General features: G+C 52.5%; 7 protein-coding genes across 8 annotated transcripts; 4 read left to right on the forward strand and 3 right to left on the reverse strand.

Annotated features, from left to right (window-relative positions):
* Positions 1-349: 349 nt before the first annotated feature.
* CKM354_000862400 (uncharacterized protein) lies at positions 350-929 on the reverse strand (the record flags this gene model as incomplete). The annotated part of the gene is made up of 3 exons (XM_044804010.1): positions 350-751; positions 805-838; positions 895-929. 3 exons carry the CDS (start codon positions 927-929, stop codon positions 350-352), a joined length of 471 nt encoding a protein of 156 aa, XP_044659945.1.
* Positions 930-3,553: 2,624 nt separating this feature from the next.
* On the reverse strand, positions 3,554-4,810 carry CKM354_000862500 (translation initiation factor eIF5; the record flags this gene model as incomplete). Its single annotated transcript, XM_044804011.1, has 1 exon — positions 3,554-4,810. One exon carries the CDS (start codon positions 4,808-4,810, stop codon positions 3,554-3,556), a length of 1,257 nt encoding a protein of 418 aa, XP_044659946.1.
* Positions 4,811-5,942: 1,132 nt separating this feature from the next.
* CKM354_000862600 (uncharacterized protein) lies at positions 5,943-7,549 on the forward strand (the record flags this gene model as incomplete). The annotated part of the gene is made up of 2 exons (XM_044804012.1): positions 5,943-6,051; positions 6,102-7,549. The coding sequence occupies 2 exons, from the start codon at positions 5,943-5,945 to the stop codon at positions 7,547-7,549; spliced, it is 1,557 nt and encodes a 518-aa protein (XP_044659947.1).
* Positions 7,550-7,742: 193 nt separating this feature from the next.
* CKM354_000862700 (uncharacterized protein) lies at positions 7,743-9,095 on the forward strand (the record flags this gene model as incomplete). Of its 2 annotated transcripts, none has more annotated exons than XM_044804013.1 (4): positions 7,743-8,279; positions 8,332-8,400; positions 8,443-8,593; positions 8,650-9,095. In XM_044804013.1, 4 exons carry the CDS (start codon positions 7,743-7,745, stop codon positions 9,093-9,095), a joined length of 1,203 nt encoding a protein of 400 aa, XP_044659948.1. The 2 variants fall into 2 exon arrangements, with proteins under 2 accessions (XP_044659948.1, XP_044659949.1); XM_044804014.1 differs by having other exon boundaries at positions 8,449-8,593.
* A 550-nt stretch (positions 9,096-9,645) lies between these two features.
* CKM354_000862800 (uncharacterized protein) lies at positions 9,646-11,453 on the reverse strand (the record flags this gene model as incomplete). Its single annotated transcript, XM_044804015.1, has 3 exons — positions 9,646-10,420; positions 10,478-10,925; positions 10,985-11,453. The coding sequence occupies 3 exons, from the start codon at positions 11,451-11,453 to the stop codon at positions 9,646-9,648; spliced, it is 1,692 nt and encodes a 563-aa protein (XP_044659950.1).
* A 1,403-nt stretch (positions 11,454-12,856) lies between these two features.
* On the forward strand, positions 12,857-14,277 carry CKM354_000862900 (uncharacterized protein; the record flags this gene model as incomplete). The annotated part of the gene is made up of 5 exons (XM_044804016.1): positions 12,857-13,021; positions 13,071-13,084; positions 13,149-13,290; positions 13,339-13,569; positions 13,624-14,277. The coding sequence occupies 5 exons, from the start codon at positions 12,857-12,859 to the stop codon at positions 14,275-14,277; spliced, it is 1,206 nt and encodes a 401-aa protein (XP_044659951.1).
* A 1,768-nt stretch (positions 14,278-16,045) lies between these two features.
* CKM354_000863000 (uncharacterized protein) lies at positions 16,046-16,817 on the forward strand (the record flags this gene model as incomplete). The annotated part of the gene is made up of 5 exons (XM_044804017.1): positions 16,046-16,158; positions 16,211-16,335; positions 16,382-16,492; positions 16,561-16,570; positions 16,628-16,817. The coding sequence occupies 5 exons, from the start codon at positions 16,046-16,048 to the stop codon at positions 16,815-16,817; spliced, it is 549 nt and encodes a 182-aa protein (XP_044659952.1).
* Positions 16,818-16,853: the final 36 nt, after the last annotated feature.

Here is a 16,853-nt window from a genome sequence, read left to right on the forward strand (position 1 = left end):
CAAACATCTCTTCCTCGATGCAGCGCCATGCTCGTACTGGTCGCGTGACTTGCCGCTGGGCTGATTTCTGGATGCTGTGTTCACAAGGTCAGAGATCGAATTTATTGCCCTGCTGAGGAGTGTCAGTCTTGTAAGCCACCTTAGCTTCTTAGCAAAAACAGCATATTATCGTATTAAGTCGTTACATCCATCGACACCTACAAGCACAAGGGTATCGTCAAGAAAGCCGCATCCGAGTGGAGAATGCTGGTCAGGTCCTCCATCCTCGACATATCGTAACAAGATCTCTGAGCAAATCGTTCTGTCGTCCAAGCATGTATCAACGCCACAAGAATCTCGAAGCCAGCTCTCATAGAGTGAGCTTGTATCCACTCCAACCAGCAAGGCCCCAAATGACGAAAGCCAGAGGCTGACTGATCGCATATCCATAAATGCGACCCTTTCCATCCTCTTTCGAAGCGTCCGTGTATCCCACGGCGTATATTATCCTTCCAACGATCCATCCAATGCCGAGGTATGTCGAGGCCATAGGGTATTCGACACCCGCGATCAACATAGCCAACGCCGTCGATGGCTGATATTCGAGGTAGTTGTAGTGGGCTCGCTGCTTGCAGTTGAACATGTGCATGGCCTGCATATGCTGTTTGTCCACAGCCTTGTCCATATCACCGCTGTCTGCAAATGCCTTTGGAGCCTTGATTTGCGCCGGTTTGCGACTCATGCCGGCTCGTGCGCCGTGCCAGAAACTAAGCTGTTCTGTTGTGAGTCTCGACTTCAAGAACGTTCGAAGCAGCCTGGACTGACGAAGAAGGTAAAGGCTGTTGTAGCAACAACATAGCTGTAGGTGTACGCGTCAGCCTTGCGGTCTTTCTTCCTCCTCCAGGCAGATCTCACCCATATTCCTTGGGGACTGTAATCGTGGTAGTCATCTTGCTGGAGGTTTCTTTGAGCTGTCCCAGAGTAAGTCTGCAGAGAGTGGAGAAAGTGTCAAGTATTTAAGATGTTCCGCAAGGTTTGCGCATCGGAACGATAAGTAGGACGGAGAGTCAGGCTGAGAACTCTATTGTGCTATCATCAACGGCTTTCAGACGCTTTCAGCAGCCAGCAATGCCGCTAGCGATTGCGAATTACTTGCCTGAATTCATCTCAACCCACCTGCCGATCTCTGTTGCGCGCATGCACTGGTGGAGCTATTTATACGAGAGCGTGCTCGCGCCATGCCGTCGAAGGCAGCGCTCTCGTGCGGCGCGTGGGCGCACATTGGCGGCTGTCGACACGACGCGGCGCGTTCTCGTCTGGGGCCCTCTGCCTCGGGTCTTGCGATTCGGGATGCTGTGCAGCAGAACCTTCCGGCCGGCATCAACCAGGTACCGGCTGCCTGCAGATGAGACACTGCTCGCCGACGATGGGTTGGGTCGTTTGCGTTTGCGCGAGCTGCCTGTGGAGCGAAGTGGGAGAGGAGAGTTGTGAGAAGCGAGCGGTGGAGAAATGAGGGCAAGGATGCCTGTCTGGATCAGGAAAGAGGCAGACCGCAGCTCATCTCCGTCTCTATTGTTCCAGTCACGCGGCTCGCAGCCTCTCGACTACATCTGTGATCAAGTGGAGAGCGCATGTCGCAGCTATTGTCATCTCGAAGCCCACAGGTCACCAGCCTCGCCGGCGCCGCACGTGTGGGCCACGGTGTGCGCGAGCTCGCCTCTCTGGACCCGCAGGCAGAAGACGATGCCGAACACAGCATGGAGACCGGCGGTGAGGTCCAGAGAATATGCAAGGACGGAATATATGCAGTAGTAGCGCAACTTGAGATACGTGTATACGCGCCCTCGCCACATGCAGCTAGTCAGGTACCATGCAGTGTCGAAGACTCTCCGTGAGCTTCTTCACCTGTACCAGAGACACGGTAAATGACAGGCATAACCGTCCTGACTGACTTAGAGTTCGGAGAATGACCACTGTCACGGGTTTCACGAATATCTGAAGCTTTTGCGATAGGGCTTTAGGGCTCACATTCGAGGCAAGAAACTCTGACAAGTGATTGCAACATTCTCATACCGCTGAGCGTCCGAGCTGCCAAGCATACAAATGCAAGAAAGATGAGCCTGTGGCTATAGTGCCCACAGTGCCTAAGGTAACACGACGTACTGCAGCGTAACGCGGAGAACATTCGTCCGATCTTTGTAGCACCAAGGCACGGCGTTCCTCCACGTGGAATCCGGTCAACATCGGGGCTGACGGATACTTGCCTTACGGTGTTTGAAAATTGAAGCCAGCAGTCTATCCGGAGCTTGAGCCGTGGGAGAAGTGTCTCGGTTGATTGAGGATCGTTCCGAATCATTGCATGGTATATTCCTGTTTCTATAGCTTGTGCGAGGCAGGCCTGTGCTGAGTGATAGAGTCGGCATTCGTCTTCAAAATGCTGGAGGCCTTACTACAACAGGCGGTTCGCAATACCTGACGCGGCCGCAGTGGCCACTCATCTTCTTGGGTCCAGCCATGGTAATAGCGTACGTAGCATCTCTGAGCAGATCATGTTCGGCCAGTGTTCGCGTCCAGTCCCCGTCCCAATCATGCGTCTCCACTGCATCAAAACTCCACCCACAGCACTCCAACCTCAAAGCCTCTTTAATCATGATGCCCATTAACCCCATTAACCTCCCCAAACCCCTTCTCAGTAAGCTCCCTCAACAATCCCGCCACAAGTCTCGCGTTCTCATCAGTCTCCTGTTGAATCTTACTCTCACCAAGCGTATTCAACTGTCCAAAAAGCCACATTTCCTGCATTTGCCGAATAAGAGTTTGGACTTCTTCTGCGCCGCGGATCTGGTATACCATGATTAGTGCGCAACCTCATCATCATCATCAGTCACGCGACAAAAACCAAAACCAGAAAAGAAAAGAACAGAGAGTTGCCAGGAGATAGATTGTAAAGACGCGTGGAATGGGATGGAATGTGCTTACGAGTGCGGCGGTTTCTGCTTGAAGTTGGTATTGCGCGGTGGCAGAGACGCCGCGATCAGTGCTTTTCACCTGCGGGTTGACGCGTTAGAATCGCTGGAAATGTCTGTGTTTGGTTCTGACGTCGTACTTTGGCGAGCGACACGAGATTCGTGAAGCGGCGCAAAAGGTTGCTCTGTAATCTGTCGATTTCATTTTGCATGCCTTTGGCGCTGCGAAGGGATGGGTCCATGTTGGCAATTTGGTCGAATTTTATCAGGAGATACGATCGCGCATTGCACGACGAGACGTTCAGGCAAGTTTGCAAGAGTGAATGTCATGAAAGTTGGTGGAGTAAAGTAAGGTTCACCAGCTGCGAACTGAAGTTGGGGACTGCCAAGCATGCGAGCGGGACACATGAACGCGAGCAACAAGCGCGAGGTAACAGCAGAGAGAAAGACCATGTGAAGAGCATGTGTAGGCGCAAGGAAGGTGGTATGATGTACTCGTATGAAACCGAATTAACTAAGCCACCACAAACACCAAGGAGAGGAGTTCACATTCTGATCAGACAATTTCTGTTACAGCCAGACATCAACGTAGAGTCAAGATTATCCCTTTACTCGTCGTCAGATTCCTCTTCGTCCGACTCTGCATTCTCGAGCCACTCGAGGAACTTTTCGGCACTCTTGCGGACCTTGCGGGAGGTCTGCAAGTCGACGTACTTCTTGCTGGCCTTGCCACACCAAGCCTTGAGGTTGTCGTCCGAAACGAGGTCGTTCTCGTATACCTTGAGCAGGATAGCGCTGACAGATGGGATGAGGTTTGGCTTGTCAATACCAACGAAGCGCTCGATACCACCCAAGAAAGCCTTCTCATGGCGGTCAGAGGTGATCAACTTCTTGAGCATGGATGCACGTCCCTCGATCTGCTTGACAATGCTATCGTCAAAGATGCACTGCGCAAGAACAGCTGGAGTGCGGTGCTTGGTCTCGACGCCGAGCTCCTTCGCCTTCAAGTAGATGTCGACATCCTTGACTTTGGAAACGCCTCCTTCCTCCTCAGCCTTGCTTTCAATCCACTTTCCAAGCTCTTCATAGACGTTGTCGCCGCCTTCTCCGTCTTCGCCGTTCTCGATGACGAGGGTGTTCTTGAGATCGTCAGGCAGAGCCTGAGCACGAGCCTTGACGGCGGCCTCAGACATGTCCACGGACCATTCGACTTCTTTCTCCTTGACTTCGGCGAGTTCCTTGGCCTCGGCGTTGATTTTCCTAGTGAGATCATCGTCGCTGGCATTGCCCTCGTCCTCAGCTTCGTCATCGACAGGGTCAGAGCCACTGTCGCCGGGACTGCCATCCTTCTCGGCGGTGCCGTTGCGCTCGGCCTCCTTGCGGGCCTTGCGGTCTGCCTTCTTGGTGGACTTGTCCTTCTTGCCCTTCTTTGGTGCATCCTTCAAGATGTAGCCCGACAGCTTGTGACGCAAGTCAGCCTTGCTGATCTTGCCGCAAGCCTTGCAGTCGAACAGAATCTCGCCATCCTTGATGTTGACGACGGTCTCTGGGTTCTTGCATTCCTTGCACAGGACGAACTTGTTGATGAAGCCATCAAGGTAGTCCTGCAACTTGCCTGCCTCGTGAGCACCGTTGATGATCCAGCGGTCATCTTTGGGGTCGATGTTGGTCTGGGCGCCCAGCTCGAATCCGAAGTACTTGATGACATAATTTGGTGGGCGTGCGAGTTGATGGGCCACCTGGCTCAGGTTGACGATGACGGTCTTGATGCCGTTACCCTTACCCTCTACCTTGGACTGGATGCGCTCCATCTTGTAGCGGTAGAAGGGATCGGCGACATCGCGACGAATGTTGACAGTAGCCATGGTTGCGGTATTGGAATGGTGGAATGGGCAAGTTGGAGAGCGTGCCGGGAGCGGTGTCTATGTTGTAGGCCGAAGAGACATGCGGTATTCGGGAGCAAGCGTTTGCTGCTACCGTGCAGTGAGGCGGTCGTCTTTGTGGAAGACGGTTTGGCAGGAGTAGGTTCTTTCAACTAGAAGGTCTCAGACGGAGAGTCAGCCGTTGTTGCGCTCGTGGCCGCTACTACGGGGTCTTCGCGTTATGCGGAATGGTTGCTGCACAGGCGGCGGATCGGCTGGAAAGGCGTTGGCGTGGGACGAATACATAAACCCTGTGCTCTGGACGGGAATATGGATCTGGGTTGGCACGAGTCCTCGGAGGATGAGTATGGTGATGGCGGGTGGGCGACGGAGGCTCGCCGGCGATCAGGAGGGCGGTTTGCTGTTTGCTGGAGCAAGTGGCAATGACGGCTGCTGTGCGCAGGACCAAGGCGTGTGGTGCTGATGCAGAGTGCGTGTGGTGGTGGTGGATGATGCTGAGGAGAAGGAAGGAAAGAGGAGGGCGAGTGGTAGTTCTTAGTTAGTCAAACTTGGTGAGGGTCCGGAAGTCGGCCGGCGCGCCACACAACAGGCCTTTTTTCACACACGTGCTCATCCAGGCCACACGACTCCACCGCGCAATACCATACCCTTTGCGCCTTGTCTTCGGCGTGTGTGCATATGGCCTCGTGTGTCCGGTCGGCGCTTCATCTCAGCAGCTTTCGCACCGCAAATTGTACTACTATTGTTGGTCTGCATGTCCTTTGTCTGGCTTGCTGCCTCGACGAGCACGCCTACCACCGCCACGCGTCGCTCACTCGGCGCCCGAAGTGATCCAATCTGCCGTCCCCCGTCGTTTTGCCTGCACGTACGCGTAGTAGTACCCCTCTACAGTCTCAACATGCTTTGCACCGGTGGGAGTCAGCCGCACTCCAAGCAGGAAAGCACATGCATAGAACTTTGTGGAAAGCGCCTTTTGATGATGCACATCCCGCAGCACGTCACGACTTGCATCTCAGCTAGCAAATAGCTCAAAGTCAACTAGTAAGTTTTTATGCGGCCATATGCCGTGCATTGGCCATACCAACATCGACACATCTCCGAAGAGCGCGGACTCATGGCGCCGCCGAACGTGGACTACTCCCTCTACCTTGTGACTGATTCCACGCCTGCAATACTGGGTGACGAAGACCTGGTTGAGGTAGTGAAAAATGCTGTAGCAGGAGGTACGCAATTCCAACATGACTGACAAGGACTCTTCTTATGCTCGCATCAGGCGCGACCATTATACAGTACCGCGATAAGACGTCAGAAACCGCAGACCTCGTACGCATAGCGAAGCAGCTGCATGAAGTCACCCGGGCGGCCGGCGTGCCACTGCTTATCAACGACCGCATCGATGTCGCGCTGGCAGTTGGCGTGGAAGGCGTGCATATTGGCCAAGACGACCTGGATCTGAAGACTGCTCGTCGAGTACTCGGCCCTGATGCAATCATCGGTGTGACTGCGAACAGCGAAGAGGAGGCCATCATCGCTGCCAAAGATGGTGCCGACTACCTCGGACTTGGAACCGTCTTTGCAACGACAACAAAGGAGAACACCAAGTCGATCATCGGGACTGCTGGGGTGCAACTCATTCTTGCCTCTCTCGCAGAGAAAGGTCTCGATGTGAAGACTGTCTGCATTGGTGGCATCAATGCTTTGAACGTCCAGCGCGTCCTGTATCAGACAGCGTCAGCACAAAAGCAGCTCGATGGAGTTGCTGTTGTGAGCGCTATAATGGCGGCCAATGATGCCAGGCAAGCAGCGTCCCACCTCCGCGAACTCGTACGCAAACCTCCGCCATTTGCGGCCAGTAGCTCAAAACCAGCGCTCTCACAGCAGGTCATTCGCACCAAAGCGCCAGAGCTTATCAAGCGGATGGCCGGCAAGAAGCCGCTATGTCACAACATGACGAACTTGGTCGTTCAGAACTTCGCTGCCAATGTCGCTCTCGCGGTAGGCGCTTCGCCGATCATGTCAAACAATGGGCTCGAAGCATCAGATCTGGCCGGCCTTGGAGGTTCACTCGTGATCAACATGGGCACGGTAACACCTGATATGCGGGACAACTATCTGAAAGCATTGGCAGCGTACAATGCCGTAGGAGGGCCGACATTGTATGATCCTGTAGGCGCTGGGGCTACGCAGCAACGCCGTGACGGCGTGAAAACGCTTCTTGCTGGCGGCTATTTCACGGTCATCAAGGGCAACGAAGGCGAAGTACGTACTGTCGCTGGTGCTACAGGCTTCCAGCAACATGGTGTCGACTCTGGAGCCTCGCAGTTCTCGCTTGATGAGAAGATCCAGCTGGTCAAGGCTACAGCTGCGAGAGAACACAACGTTGTCCTTATGACCGGTGCTACAGATGTGGTCTCAGATGGTCAGCGAACACTAACAGTCTGCAACGGGCACGCTTTGCTTGGTGAGATTACAGGAAGTGGTTGCACACTTGGTACCACCATAGCGAGCCTCCTGGCTGTGGAGCGAGAAGATCCATTACTCGCCGCAGTGACGGCCATACTAATGTACGAGATCGCTGGGGAACGGGCTGCAGTTCGAGATGATGTGCGGGGACCCGGGACGTTTGTACCAGCGTTGATCGACGAGCTGTACAGAATAAGACAAGAGAGCGTTCAAGGTAATGGCAATTGGGCCGAAGCAGCTAAGATAGAGATCATATAGACAGTGAGGGAAACAACGTCCTGCGGTCGGCGATGGATCCGGCTTAGTCAGCGCTGCTCAAGCTTCCGTCCACTTGGGCAACTTTACTTGCGACCCGTCCTTCGCGCCACGCGCCCATTGAGCTCCTCAACATTGATTCACCAACAGATAGACGCATTTCATGGCGGAAGTGTAAGAACCCTCATGATAGTCCATGGGAACGACACGGCTGACGGCCTGGTCTAGCGTTGCGTCCGCGATTGCTCTCCCAGAGCCGGAGGACCTCGCTGAGCCGGGAGACAACAGCTTGAAGCGTCGACAATTTGAGGACGTAGACACAGAGAGTAGCAGCAAACGACAGCGGACAAGTCCTGGTAAGACACCACCAAAAGCGAAAGCAAGAGAAGAAGTCGTATCGTCGGCTGCACGACCGCGATCAGTGACACCCGTCGAGTCTAAGAACGGTGAAGGCAAGGAGCAGAAGCCAGCGGAAGATAGCAAGGATGCTCGCAGAAGAGGCTCAGCGAAGGGCGCGGACGAAAAGCAGCGCAGCAAGAGGTTGTTTGGAGCATTACTTGGAAACCTGAATCGACCCAGCGATAGAACATCAAAGAGACGGGCAGAGATAGAACAACGGAAGAAAGCTGAGCTTCAGAAGCAGGACGATGAACGCCTCGAGGATCGACAGAAGAGGCTCGAGCGGCTAGCCGTCCAGCGGAAGAAAGAGCAGATTAACGTCGACGAGCGCGATGTGAGTGTTTTGGATAATGAAGGGGTAAAGTGAGGAGGCTGATAGATGGCAGATGCATGTCCGGCACAAGAATATGCTAAGCAAGGCAAACTTTCTGCAGACAAGAGCAGAGCCAAAGCTCGTACGTACGGTTTCTGGCGAAGAGGAGTCCTCGGCTGACTAGAGGCAGTACTATCGACCATGGGATCTTTTGCCTGATGAGGAGGATCTGGTTGAGCAGCAGATCAAGGACGCACAGGCACAAATCGATCGAGAGCTAGTGGAATGGGAAGAAGAGAAGCAGAAACGGTTGGATGGGATTCATGAGTCCGCCGGTATGTCTTGATCAACGAATGTCTGGCACATAATTCAGCAGCTGACATTTGACCAGCTCCTCGGGACACGAACAAGATACCATCGAAAGCCGATACAAGTACCGCAAACGACGACGAGCCGGGCAACGTCGACACGCTGGAAGCGAAGCACAATGGAAAGACCAACAGTCCGATCCAACATGATGCCGACGGCGATGTTACCGGCATTGAAGAGGTCGAAAAGACAACGAATAAAACGAACGATTCAGTGCGAGCGTCACCGCAACTTGCGGCCAGCGCGGAGAATGAGAGACAGGATGGCAAGCTCGAAACAGAAATACCAGAGCAATCTGGCGCAGAGCACCAGATCCAGGATGAACAGAACGACAAGCCCGATAATGCCGAGACGCAGGATGGGAAAGAAAAGCCCCCAACACAGGACGACGCCAAGGAAGATAAGGAAGACCTTGACGATGACGGCGACCATGTCGTTGAAGGAGACGAAGACAACGTCATTTATTAATGTGACTGCATCAACCCTGTACTGTCAAATTCTTGATACCAATTTTCCGCATATCAGGACATTCAAATTGATGCTAAATATCGACACTGCTTCACACCGAAGCACTTGGCTGTACGCGGCGTTGCATTTGTACTCGTGGGCTTCGAGACTCGGGTTGATGCAAGTATTCATTATATCATTTCATGTTCATGGAGCACTGATTGTTGACAGTCCCTCTAGGCTCCAGCTTCGCTCCTCGTTCTTATCTCTGTTGGCTCTGAATCCCAGGTATTGAGATATGCGCCACTCCTGTGAGAAGCCGAGTTTCGGGGCCAATCCGCTTGACAATATACGCCTGGAATGTCTCCTCGCTGGAGACCGGATACGTTCTCTAGCGAGCAGAAAGTTGTGATCCTTCTTCGAGTGGAGGGTTGGCGTTTCCCTCGTCACCAGGAGTGTCCGAATGGCAGCGCGAATGGTGCTGCATTTCGAGAACGCGTCAAGTTTTCACGTCGCGACAAAATTCAACCCCTGCAAATCCTCCCCAAGATGCACTAGCGAAAGGTACATATCACATCCTCTTCACCAAAGCGACAGGACCATCGAATTGATGTCGTCCTTGCACCACGTAGGTGATCATGGCGAATGCCATGACGGCCGTGAAGATCACGGGTGCCCAGTTGAAGGACTCGGCGTCAACTGGAGTGCTATTCGGCCAGAATGTCCAGAAGCTCGCGAAGATGGAATAGCATGTGGCCATGGTGTTAATCGGAAGCCCGAATTTGCCCAAGGACCATCTGGCTTTCGGGAGTGAATCCGGATCACGAAGTTTCTTTAGGGCAATGCAGGCAATCGAGATGGCGTACGAAGCCATGAGAGCAGAAAGCTGCAACGAGAGAATGGCATTGAAAGCCGCGTTTGATCCAAGATTGATGAGAGATAGCAAGACGGTGCAGACGAGCGTCAGCAGTGTTGCGTTCACTGGAATATGCCATCTTGTGTTCATTCGTGATATCCAGGAAGAGAATGGCAGTCCGCGATCTCGGGCTAAACTCCAGGCTTGTCGAGCGCAGGTGGCGGTGAAAGAGACGTTGCCGACCAGCAAACACCAGACTGTTACGACTGTCAAGATATTGACGCCGATGTTGTTTTCTGGCATTGCCAGTTTGAATACGTAGAGGAAAGGATAGCCGGTTGGGTCGTTCAAAGCGTCTTCTACTGATGGTATGGCAAAGAGGAGGGAGATGAGGAAGACCAGACCGGTCGAGCCGTTGATGTAGAATGTCCACATCATTGATCGGGGTACGGAAAGACCTGCATCGCTGACTTCTTCGGCCATGTGGGCTCTGAAGGTACATCGAGGTCAGCGGCCGTGTGGCAATGTGTTACCTTGATCAACTTACGCAGCATCAGAACATCCGAGCGAAGCAATCGCACTGATCTGGCCCACCATCAAACTGAGACCCATCGTCGGCCAACCTCCCATGTTTGAGAACTCCAACAAGACTTCCCTCGCAGGTGGATGAGGCGCCAGCACCCACAACACTACCACGACCGCCACGAATCCAGTAAGATGCAAAACCATTGAGATGTTGTTGAGGATCGGAAAGAATTTCGAAAAGAAGATGTTGAAGATCCCAGAGACGACGACCACGGCTAGAACGCACATCGTGCTCTGCCAGTTAGATGCCGTGTATCTGTCCGGATAGTTGACCATCGCGAGAGACTGGATAATTGTGCCCGCTAGGAAGAAACCTGAGGCGTTGCCGGCTTGGTACGACATTATGGAGAGCCAGCCTGTGGTGTAGCTGAGGAATTTCTGGTATTTTTCTGGTGCGAGTTCGCTCACCCCTGTACAAGGGAGGTCAGCTAGGCAATCGAGAGCTGGAAGTGGACTTTATGGCTCTTACAATGGTATTGGGCCCCTGCTGTCGGGGCCATACTCGCCATTTCCGCCATGCTCGCGATGATCAAGCCAAAACCACACAAGGTCCAGATATAACTCCAGAAAAGACCAGCTCTGCCGCCATCGACAAGGCCTTGCGAGTTCGCTGTCAGCAGGAACTGCCAAGTCGCCATGATCACGCAGGTGAAGGACAAAATCGAGAATTGCCGAAAGACTCTGCGCATTTCCTGTCGCTTTCCCATGCGCGACATGTCCCGGAAGTCGAAAGAAGTCATTCGTCCAGGATCGGATATGTTATTTGTTAGTCTGTCCACTTCATCGAGCTGTTCTTGGATGTCTTTCGTTGTTCTCATGCTTCCGATGCGTGGTTCGAAGTTCTCTTCTACGTAAGGTTGGCTCTTACGAGCGGAGAACTTGGATTCTGGAGGCTTCATTCCGAAGGAGAGTCGTCCTTCTACTGGGGCGTGCGACATCTTGGGTCTTCAGTACAAAGTTCGAGCTGGACCTTGGGCTTATACCAGATACTGGGGTGGTAAATGCGCTTATAAGATGGAGCTCACCGCGTGCAGAGAAGAGAAAACTCTGTCGCGCCCTCCTCGCATTCCAATGGAGGAGCTAGAGATGCACGAAGTGAACACAACGACAATCGTCGCAAGGTGCTAGACTCTCAGGTTCTGCATGACCCGCTATGGTTTGCCATTCGTTGCTCCACCTGTTACTTGCAGCCGCATGCTCGGCACGCTTGGAGGATTCAGACGAGCGAAGGGGTCAACGCAGTACCAATATGGCGGGTGCTGTGTGTGCGGTACATGGCCATGCGGAAGTGGCTGACTGGACGTGTTCGATTGGGGATCGCATATTGGCGAGATGCGTGGACCCGTCGGCCTGTCCGCATCATCCAGGAGACGGGAGCGGTTGATCATGCTTTGCGAAAAGAGATGCGTGCGGAGGTCGCACGATTGCTTGCGACACAGCGGCATATGCTATCTGCAGAGCGCCGGTTTCGTGAGCAAGATCGATCTTTCCTGACGAGATGGCTCTATTCCCCAACAGCACATTTTAACACCGTCACGCGTCAAAATATCTAGCGCTTTGATGACATTGTTGCTGGTTGTGAATGTCTTCACAGCACCAGGATCGGCGTACTTTGGAGGCGAATGGTCGTGGCGTGAGTCAATGTGTCGTTTGGCGTCCATCCTCACGATCAAAAAGGCGACGTGCATACAAGCAATAAGTGACGAAACGCTAGTGGCACATCTGGAGCATGCCAAGCCCTGGCACAAGAGCTGCATCCATTCGGAATCACTGCTGGACACGCGGTGAGCGGAAGCGAGCGTCGTCGTACAGCGGGGAGCGGCCGGCTTTCCGAGCAATATGTGGTCTTCAGCCAGATTGCTGTGCCTGTGGTGGCAAGTGGCAAGTTCTGAAAGCGATCGACTACAGAAGGACTTTGATACAACATCCCGGACGCCCATTGCCACTCGGACCGCTTCCATGGGATCCTGCCGTCGCTCTCGAACCTCATTGTTACGTTGCCGTCGTCAAAATCCGGACTGAGGCTGGTGCTGGTGCTCCGTCAGGCCTGGAATGATACCCGGGCAATCGCCATCGATAACGAAATGGGATGAGTCCCTCCTCTGTCAGTTCGACACCGCACGGAAGTTCCCAGATCATGGCATTCAGCAGTGGAGCCCATTCATCTAGGGGTAGTACTGAGGCGCAAAGCCTCATCGTTCTGCGCAACAGACCTTCTGCTCTGTATCTTCCATGACGCGTGGCGCTTTTCAACAACAGCAACAGCATAGCGACTTGATTCTATGTTCAAAGAAGCCCATGCAGACTCGTCACTCAAACGGCATCACCATCGACGTTCGACATGGCCGGTGGCTTCGACAGCAGCGGCGACAGTGCTCATTCACAATGGTCTCCTGGAACCCGATATTTTGTGCGCATCACCGACAACGACCATAGTGGCTGGCTGTGGATTATAACTGTCATGTCACTGATCTACGTCCTGGTCGCTTTCGTTGTACGATTCATTGTCAAATATGGTAAGAAAATATGCAGCTTCAGTCTTGACATTTGCAAAGCTGACAATTGCTAGGTTTGTAAGGACACATCGCATAGTGGTGCTTAAAGTATAATTTGGCCTGACCTTCTGTATCCAGATATGGCTACGACGATTGGGCGCTTCTGGCATCTACTGTCCTTGCCTTAGGCCAGTATATCGCTGTCCTGTTTGGTCTCGGCCACGGGCTAGGCAAATCGACGAGTCTGTTATCGACCACCCAAATTGACAAGATTGAAATAGTATGATAGTTCAGCCTCGAGCTCAAGTGCGAATGCTAATTGCAGCAGTCTAACTCAGCTCACGTCTTTTTGTTCTTCCTGGCACACACCATGTCGAAGATCTCGACTGCCTTACTCACGCTCAAATTATTCGAAACAGGCAGAGCGCGAAGCTTGCTACTGTCAAGAAGTTTAGTCTTCTTTTCTGCAACATATGGCGTGGGCAGTATCTTGGCTGTTGCTGTCAACTGTCAGAACCCGTCGACTCCAGAACCTGACAGTGGTTCATGCCCAAACTTGGTATGTGCATAACAACAAGTGTCTGTACGCGTCTCTGACTTGCTCCATCTTCAGCTGCTTCGCTGGCAGATTAGTCTCGGCCTCGACGTTGCCACAGAGACGTTACTGGTTATTGTTCCGATGATACTTCTTGTTCGCATCCTCAACAAGCGGTCCTCCAGGATAACAGTAGCAGCTATCTTCGCTTGCAGACTGGTCGATATTGTCTTCGCGGGGCTCAACTTCTATCAGATCACCCTTCTTCGACATACCAGCGACTATGGCACGGGCATCATACCTCCCATCATCTGGATGCAGGCGGAACTACTATGGTCTATCATATCAGCCTCACTACCTTGCCTCAAAGCGTTCATGCGACCATTTGACAAAGTGGGCGAGGATACTTGGCGCTCGGGTCAAGGCTATTCAGCCTCACGTTCTGGGGGGAGCCTGGGGCCGAAACGTGCTTCGAAACAAGGAGGGGCCATGGTACAGGACGAGATCATGCTCGAGAGATACATGCCCAATCGTCCAAGTTACAACAATCAAATTCCGCCGCAGCCTGAAAAGGATCACGATCTTGTGAAGTCCGGCCATTATTCGTCGACGACATGTGCGTTGGAAGAAGATCGGCGAAGCTGGGGGTCTCAAGATCAAATCATTCAGCTCTCAAAACAATGGACTCCGCAACACAATGGTACTTGGCGAAATGTGCACGAGTTGGCATGAGGTTGGGCAAGAGAACAGAATCGCAATGTAACAAAGGACGGACACTGTGTCAGAAATCAGAATAGTTAATAAGTGCACTGACCAATATTGACAGCATTAGCGAGAAATTTCCCTGAGTGGCTCCTCAAGATCACTGCAGGTTGCTTTCGTCTGCAACAGCGGACCATGGCCTCGTTCCATATCTTGTCAAATGCAAATCCACCTCGACCGACAGGCTCAAGGTCTTGTTCAGGCCTGAACACTCAGGCATTGCGTGCATAACAAGAAGTGCGGAGACAAATGATTTTGCAGATCGATGCCGAAAGCAACAAGATCGCTGTCTTGGAGTATTACTGCTACGACCTGCGATGCAATGCAAACATTGCATTTTCTTTCGGCATCTCAATAGCGGCCCAGCGGGATTTGATAGTCATCGAGCTGGACGACTTACGTACTCGTGATGCGCTCAGGATTCTGCAGCAAGAGCATCCACGAAGGTCCATTCGCAATGGCATTAGGTGTGACCAACGAGCTGAAGGACGTCCATCCCGACAATGCTGAGTGTATAATCGACTCGTGCCCGGACTTGCTCGGGCCTTGCAGCACGGGTCTTCTTGAGGACTGCAGTACCTTGACTCAATGCGCAGGTCACGGTGACTGATTGACGGGCCGGCGGTCATGTACACGCCTGAATCACCACAGATCAGAGCTCTAGTGATGACTGGCGCAACGCGGGAGCATGTGCTGCATCGGCACGGCATGAAGAGACTCTGTGGCGGCGTGGCGGATGAGTGGGAGCGTTGTAAGAATGCTGAGGATGCTGCGAAGTCGCATACTGCACAATGCTGCGTCACCATGGACTCGCAGGCGTGTAGGCATTTAATTTCTGTGAATAGAGAAAGGACACAGATTTCGGAAATGCACCATCGGATCGTTGACAAACGTTGCTCTAGCGCTTGGGTATGCTTATCATTCAAAATTTCAGACGGGCTGGATTGCCGGAAGGCGTGATGTAAACTTCGACAGATGCTATCAAGATATATGGCAACAAGAACAGAAATGTCCGCGGAGAGTGCACAACATGCGGGGTGCGTGAGCCTTGCAGCAGAGCGCACAACAACTCGTATTTCGGCCGGTTTGCTTCCTCTCTCTGCATCTGCAACGTCAGCCATGCATTGTTGCCGCTATGCCCTTCACTGTGGTCGGCAATGAACTATTACATAGTTCGCATGAAATCTGCAAAACACAGCGTGTGCAAAGTCCTAAACAGGCATAGCCATTGTTGTACACATTACACGATGAGTCTTCGGAACACACCAAGGTGACATTCGATGACACTAAGCTAATGATGGCAGATATACGCTCTGGGATGGACTGCAAGTGCCATTGTGCCTTTTCTCCTTCGATACGTTCGGGGCCCCAGTGTGAAGTCTCCTTGAGCGCAACTTGCGAGCAGGTGAACGAGAAATTGGCTTTGACAAGATGCAATTGCTACCAACCTCCTCAACGCTGGGGAAATCGCCACTTTCATGTGCATACGATACTGTTATGCATGATGAGCTCCAGCGTGCATTGAGGTGTTGAAGCTGAGCTGCAGCAGAGATCCGAGATCGAGCATGTGAAATCAGGTGGAAACATTGTCCAGTACTGGCCGGCTACTATAAGAAAGGTCTGGTTTTCCACTACATTCGAGACTCGACATCAGTTTCATTTCCCACAGACAAGTTCTCAGATCAAAAATCGTAACCAAACACTTGTAAACTCTTCGACCCTACCACACCTTCTCACAATGTCTGATTGGATCGGCCCCAACTCATACTACATTGTCTCTCGCGAGAAGGACACCGTGTTTATCGACCTCTCTGGAGGAAGCGCTACCAGTGACAACAAAGTCCAAATTTGGTTCGTGTCCTTCTATGCTGTGGCCGTTCAATCCGCTCACGAGAACACCCAGGGATGGTCCAGGCCGTACCAATCCTAATTCAATCTGGCATATAGTGCACCTAGGTATTGGCTCAACCGGCAGATACGAGTACCACTTTCTGAATCGAAAGAGCGGTACCTACCTCACTTCCCCTAGTAAGTTCGTCCTGTCGATCATGTATACAAAGCTCAAGCTTTTCAGCGAGTGATGTGATATCAAAGACCGACGTCCAGCTTACCGTGACGGCAAACCTCACGAGCCCATGGACCAACAGAACCAGATGGTCCATCGTTCCATGTCGCAATAATACAGGTGAGGCACACAAAATGATAAAGGTACAGAGAACAAATTACTGACTACTGTGTCCGTTCGCCGTACAGGTGCATACTGGTGAGTTGATCTGCATAACATATCGCTTGAGTTCAGTTTTAACATTTCCGCTGGCAGGATTGTCCCGGTCCTCAACACCAAATTGGCCCTCAATGTCAAGGGAGGCGGCAGCACGAATGGCACTGAGCTGATCTTGTATGCTATCGAATCTGACCCAGGAGCCAAGAACGCGCAGTGGTTCCTCAGATTGTCCGATGACGCGATCCTGAACTGCAAAGATCTTCCAAAGGCACCATTGGACAAGTGAGCTTCAAGCTTGATGCGAGACGCAGAACGGAAGTCT

Source organism: Cercospora kikuchii (assembly GCF_019650295.1).
Source record: "Cercospora kikuchii DNA, contig_00005, whole genome shotgun sequence".
Taxonomy (NCBI): Eukaryota; Fungi; Ascomycota; class Dothideomycetes; order Mycosphaerellales; family Mycosphaerellaceae; genus Cercospora; species Cercospora kikuchii.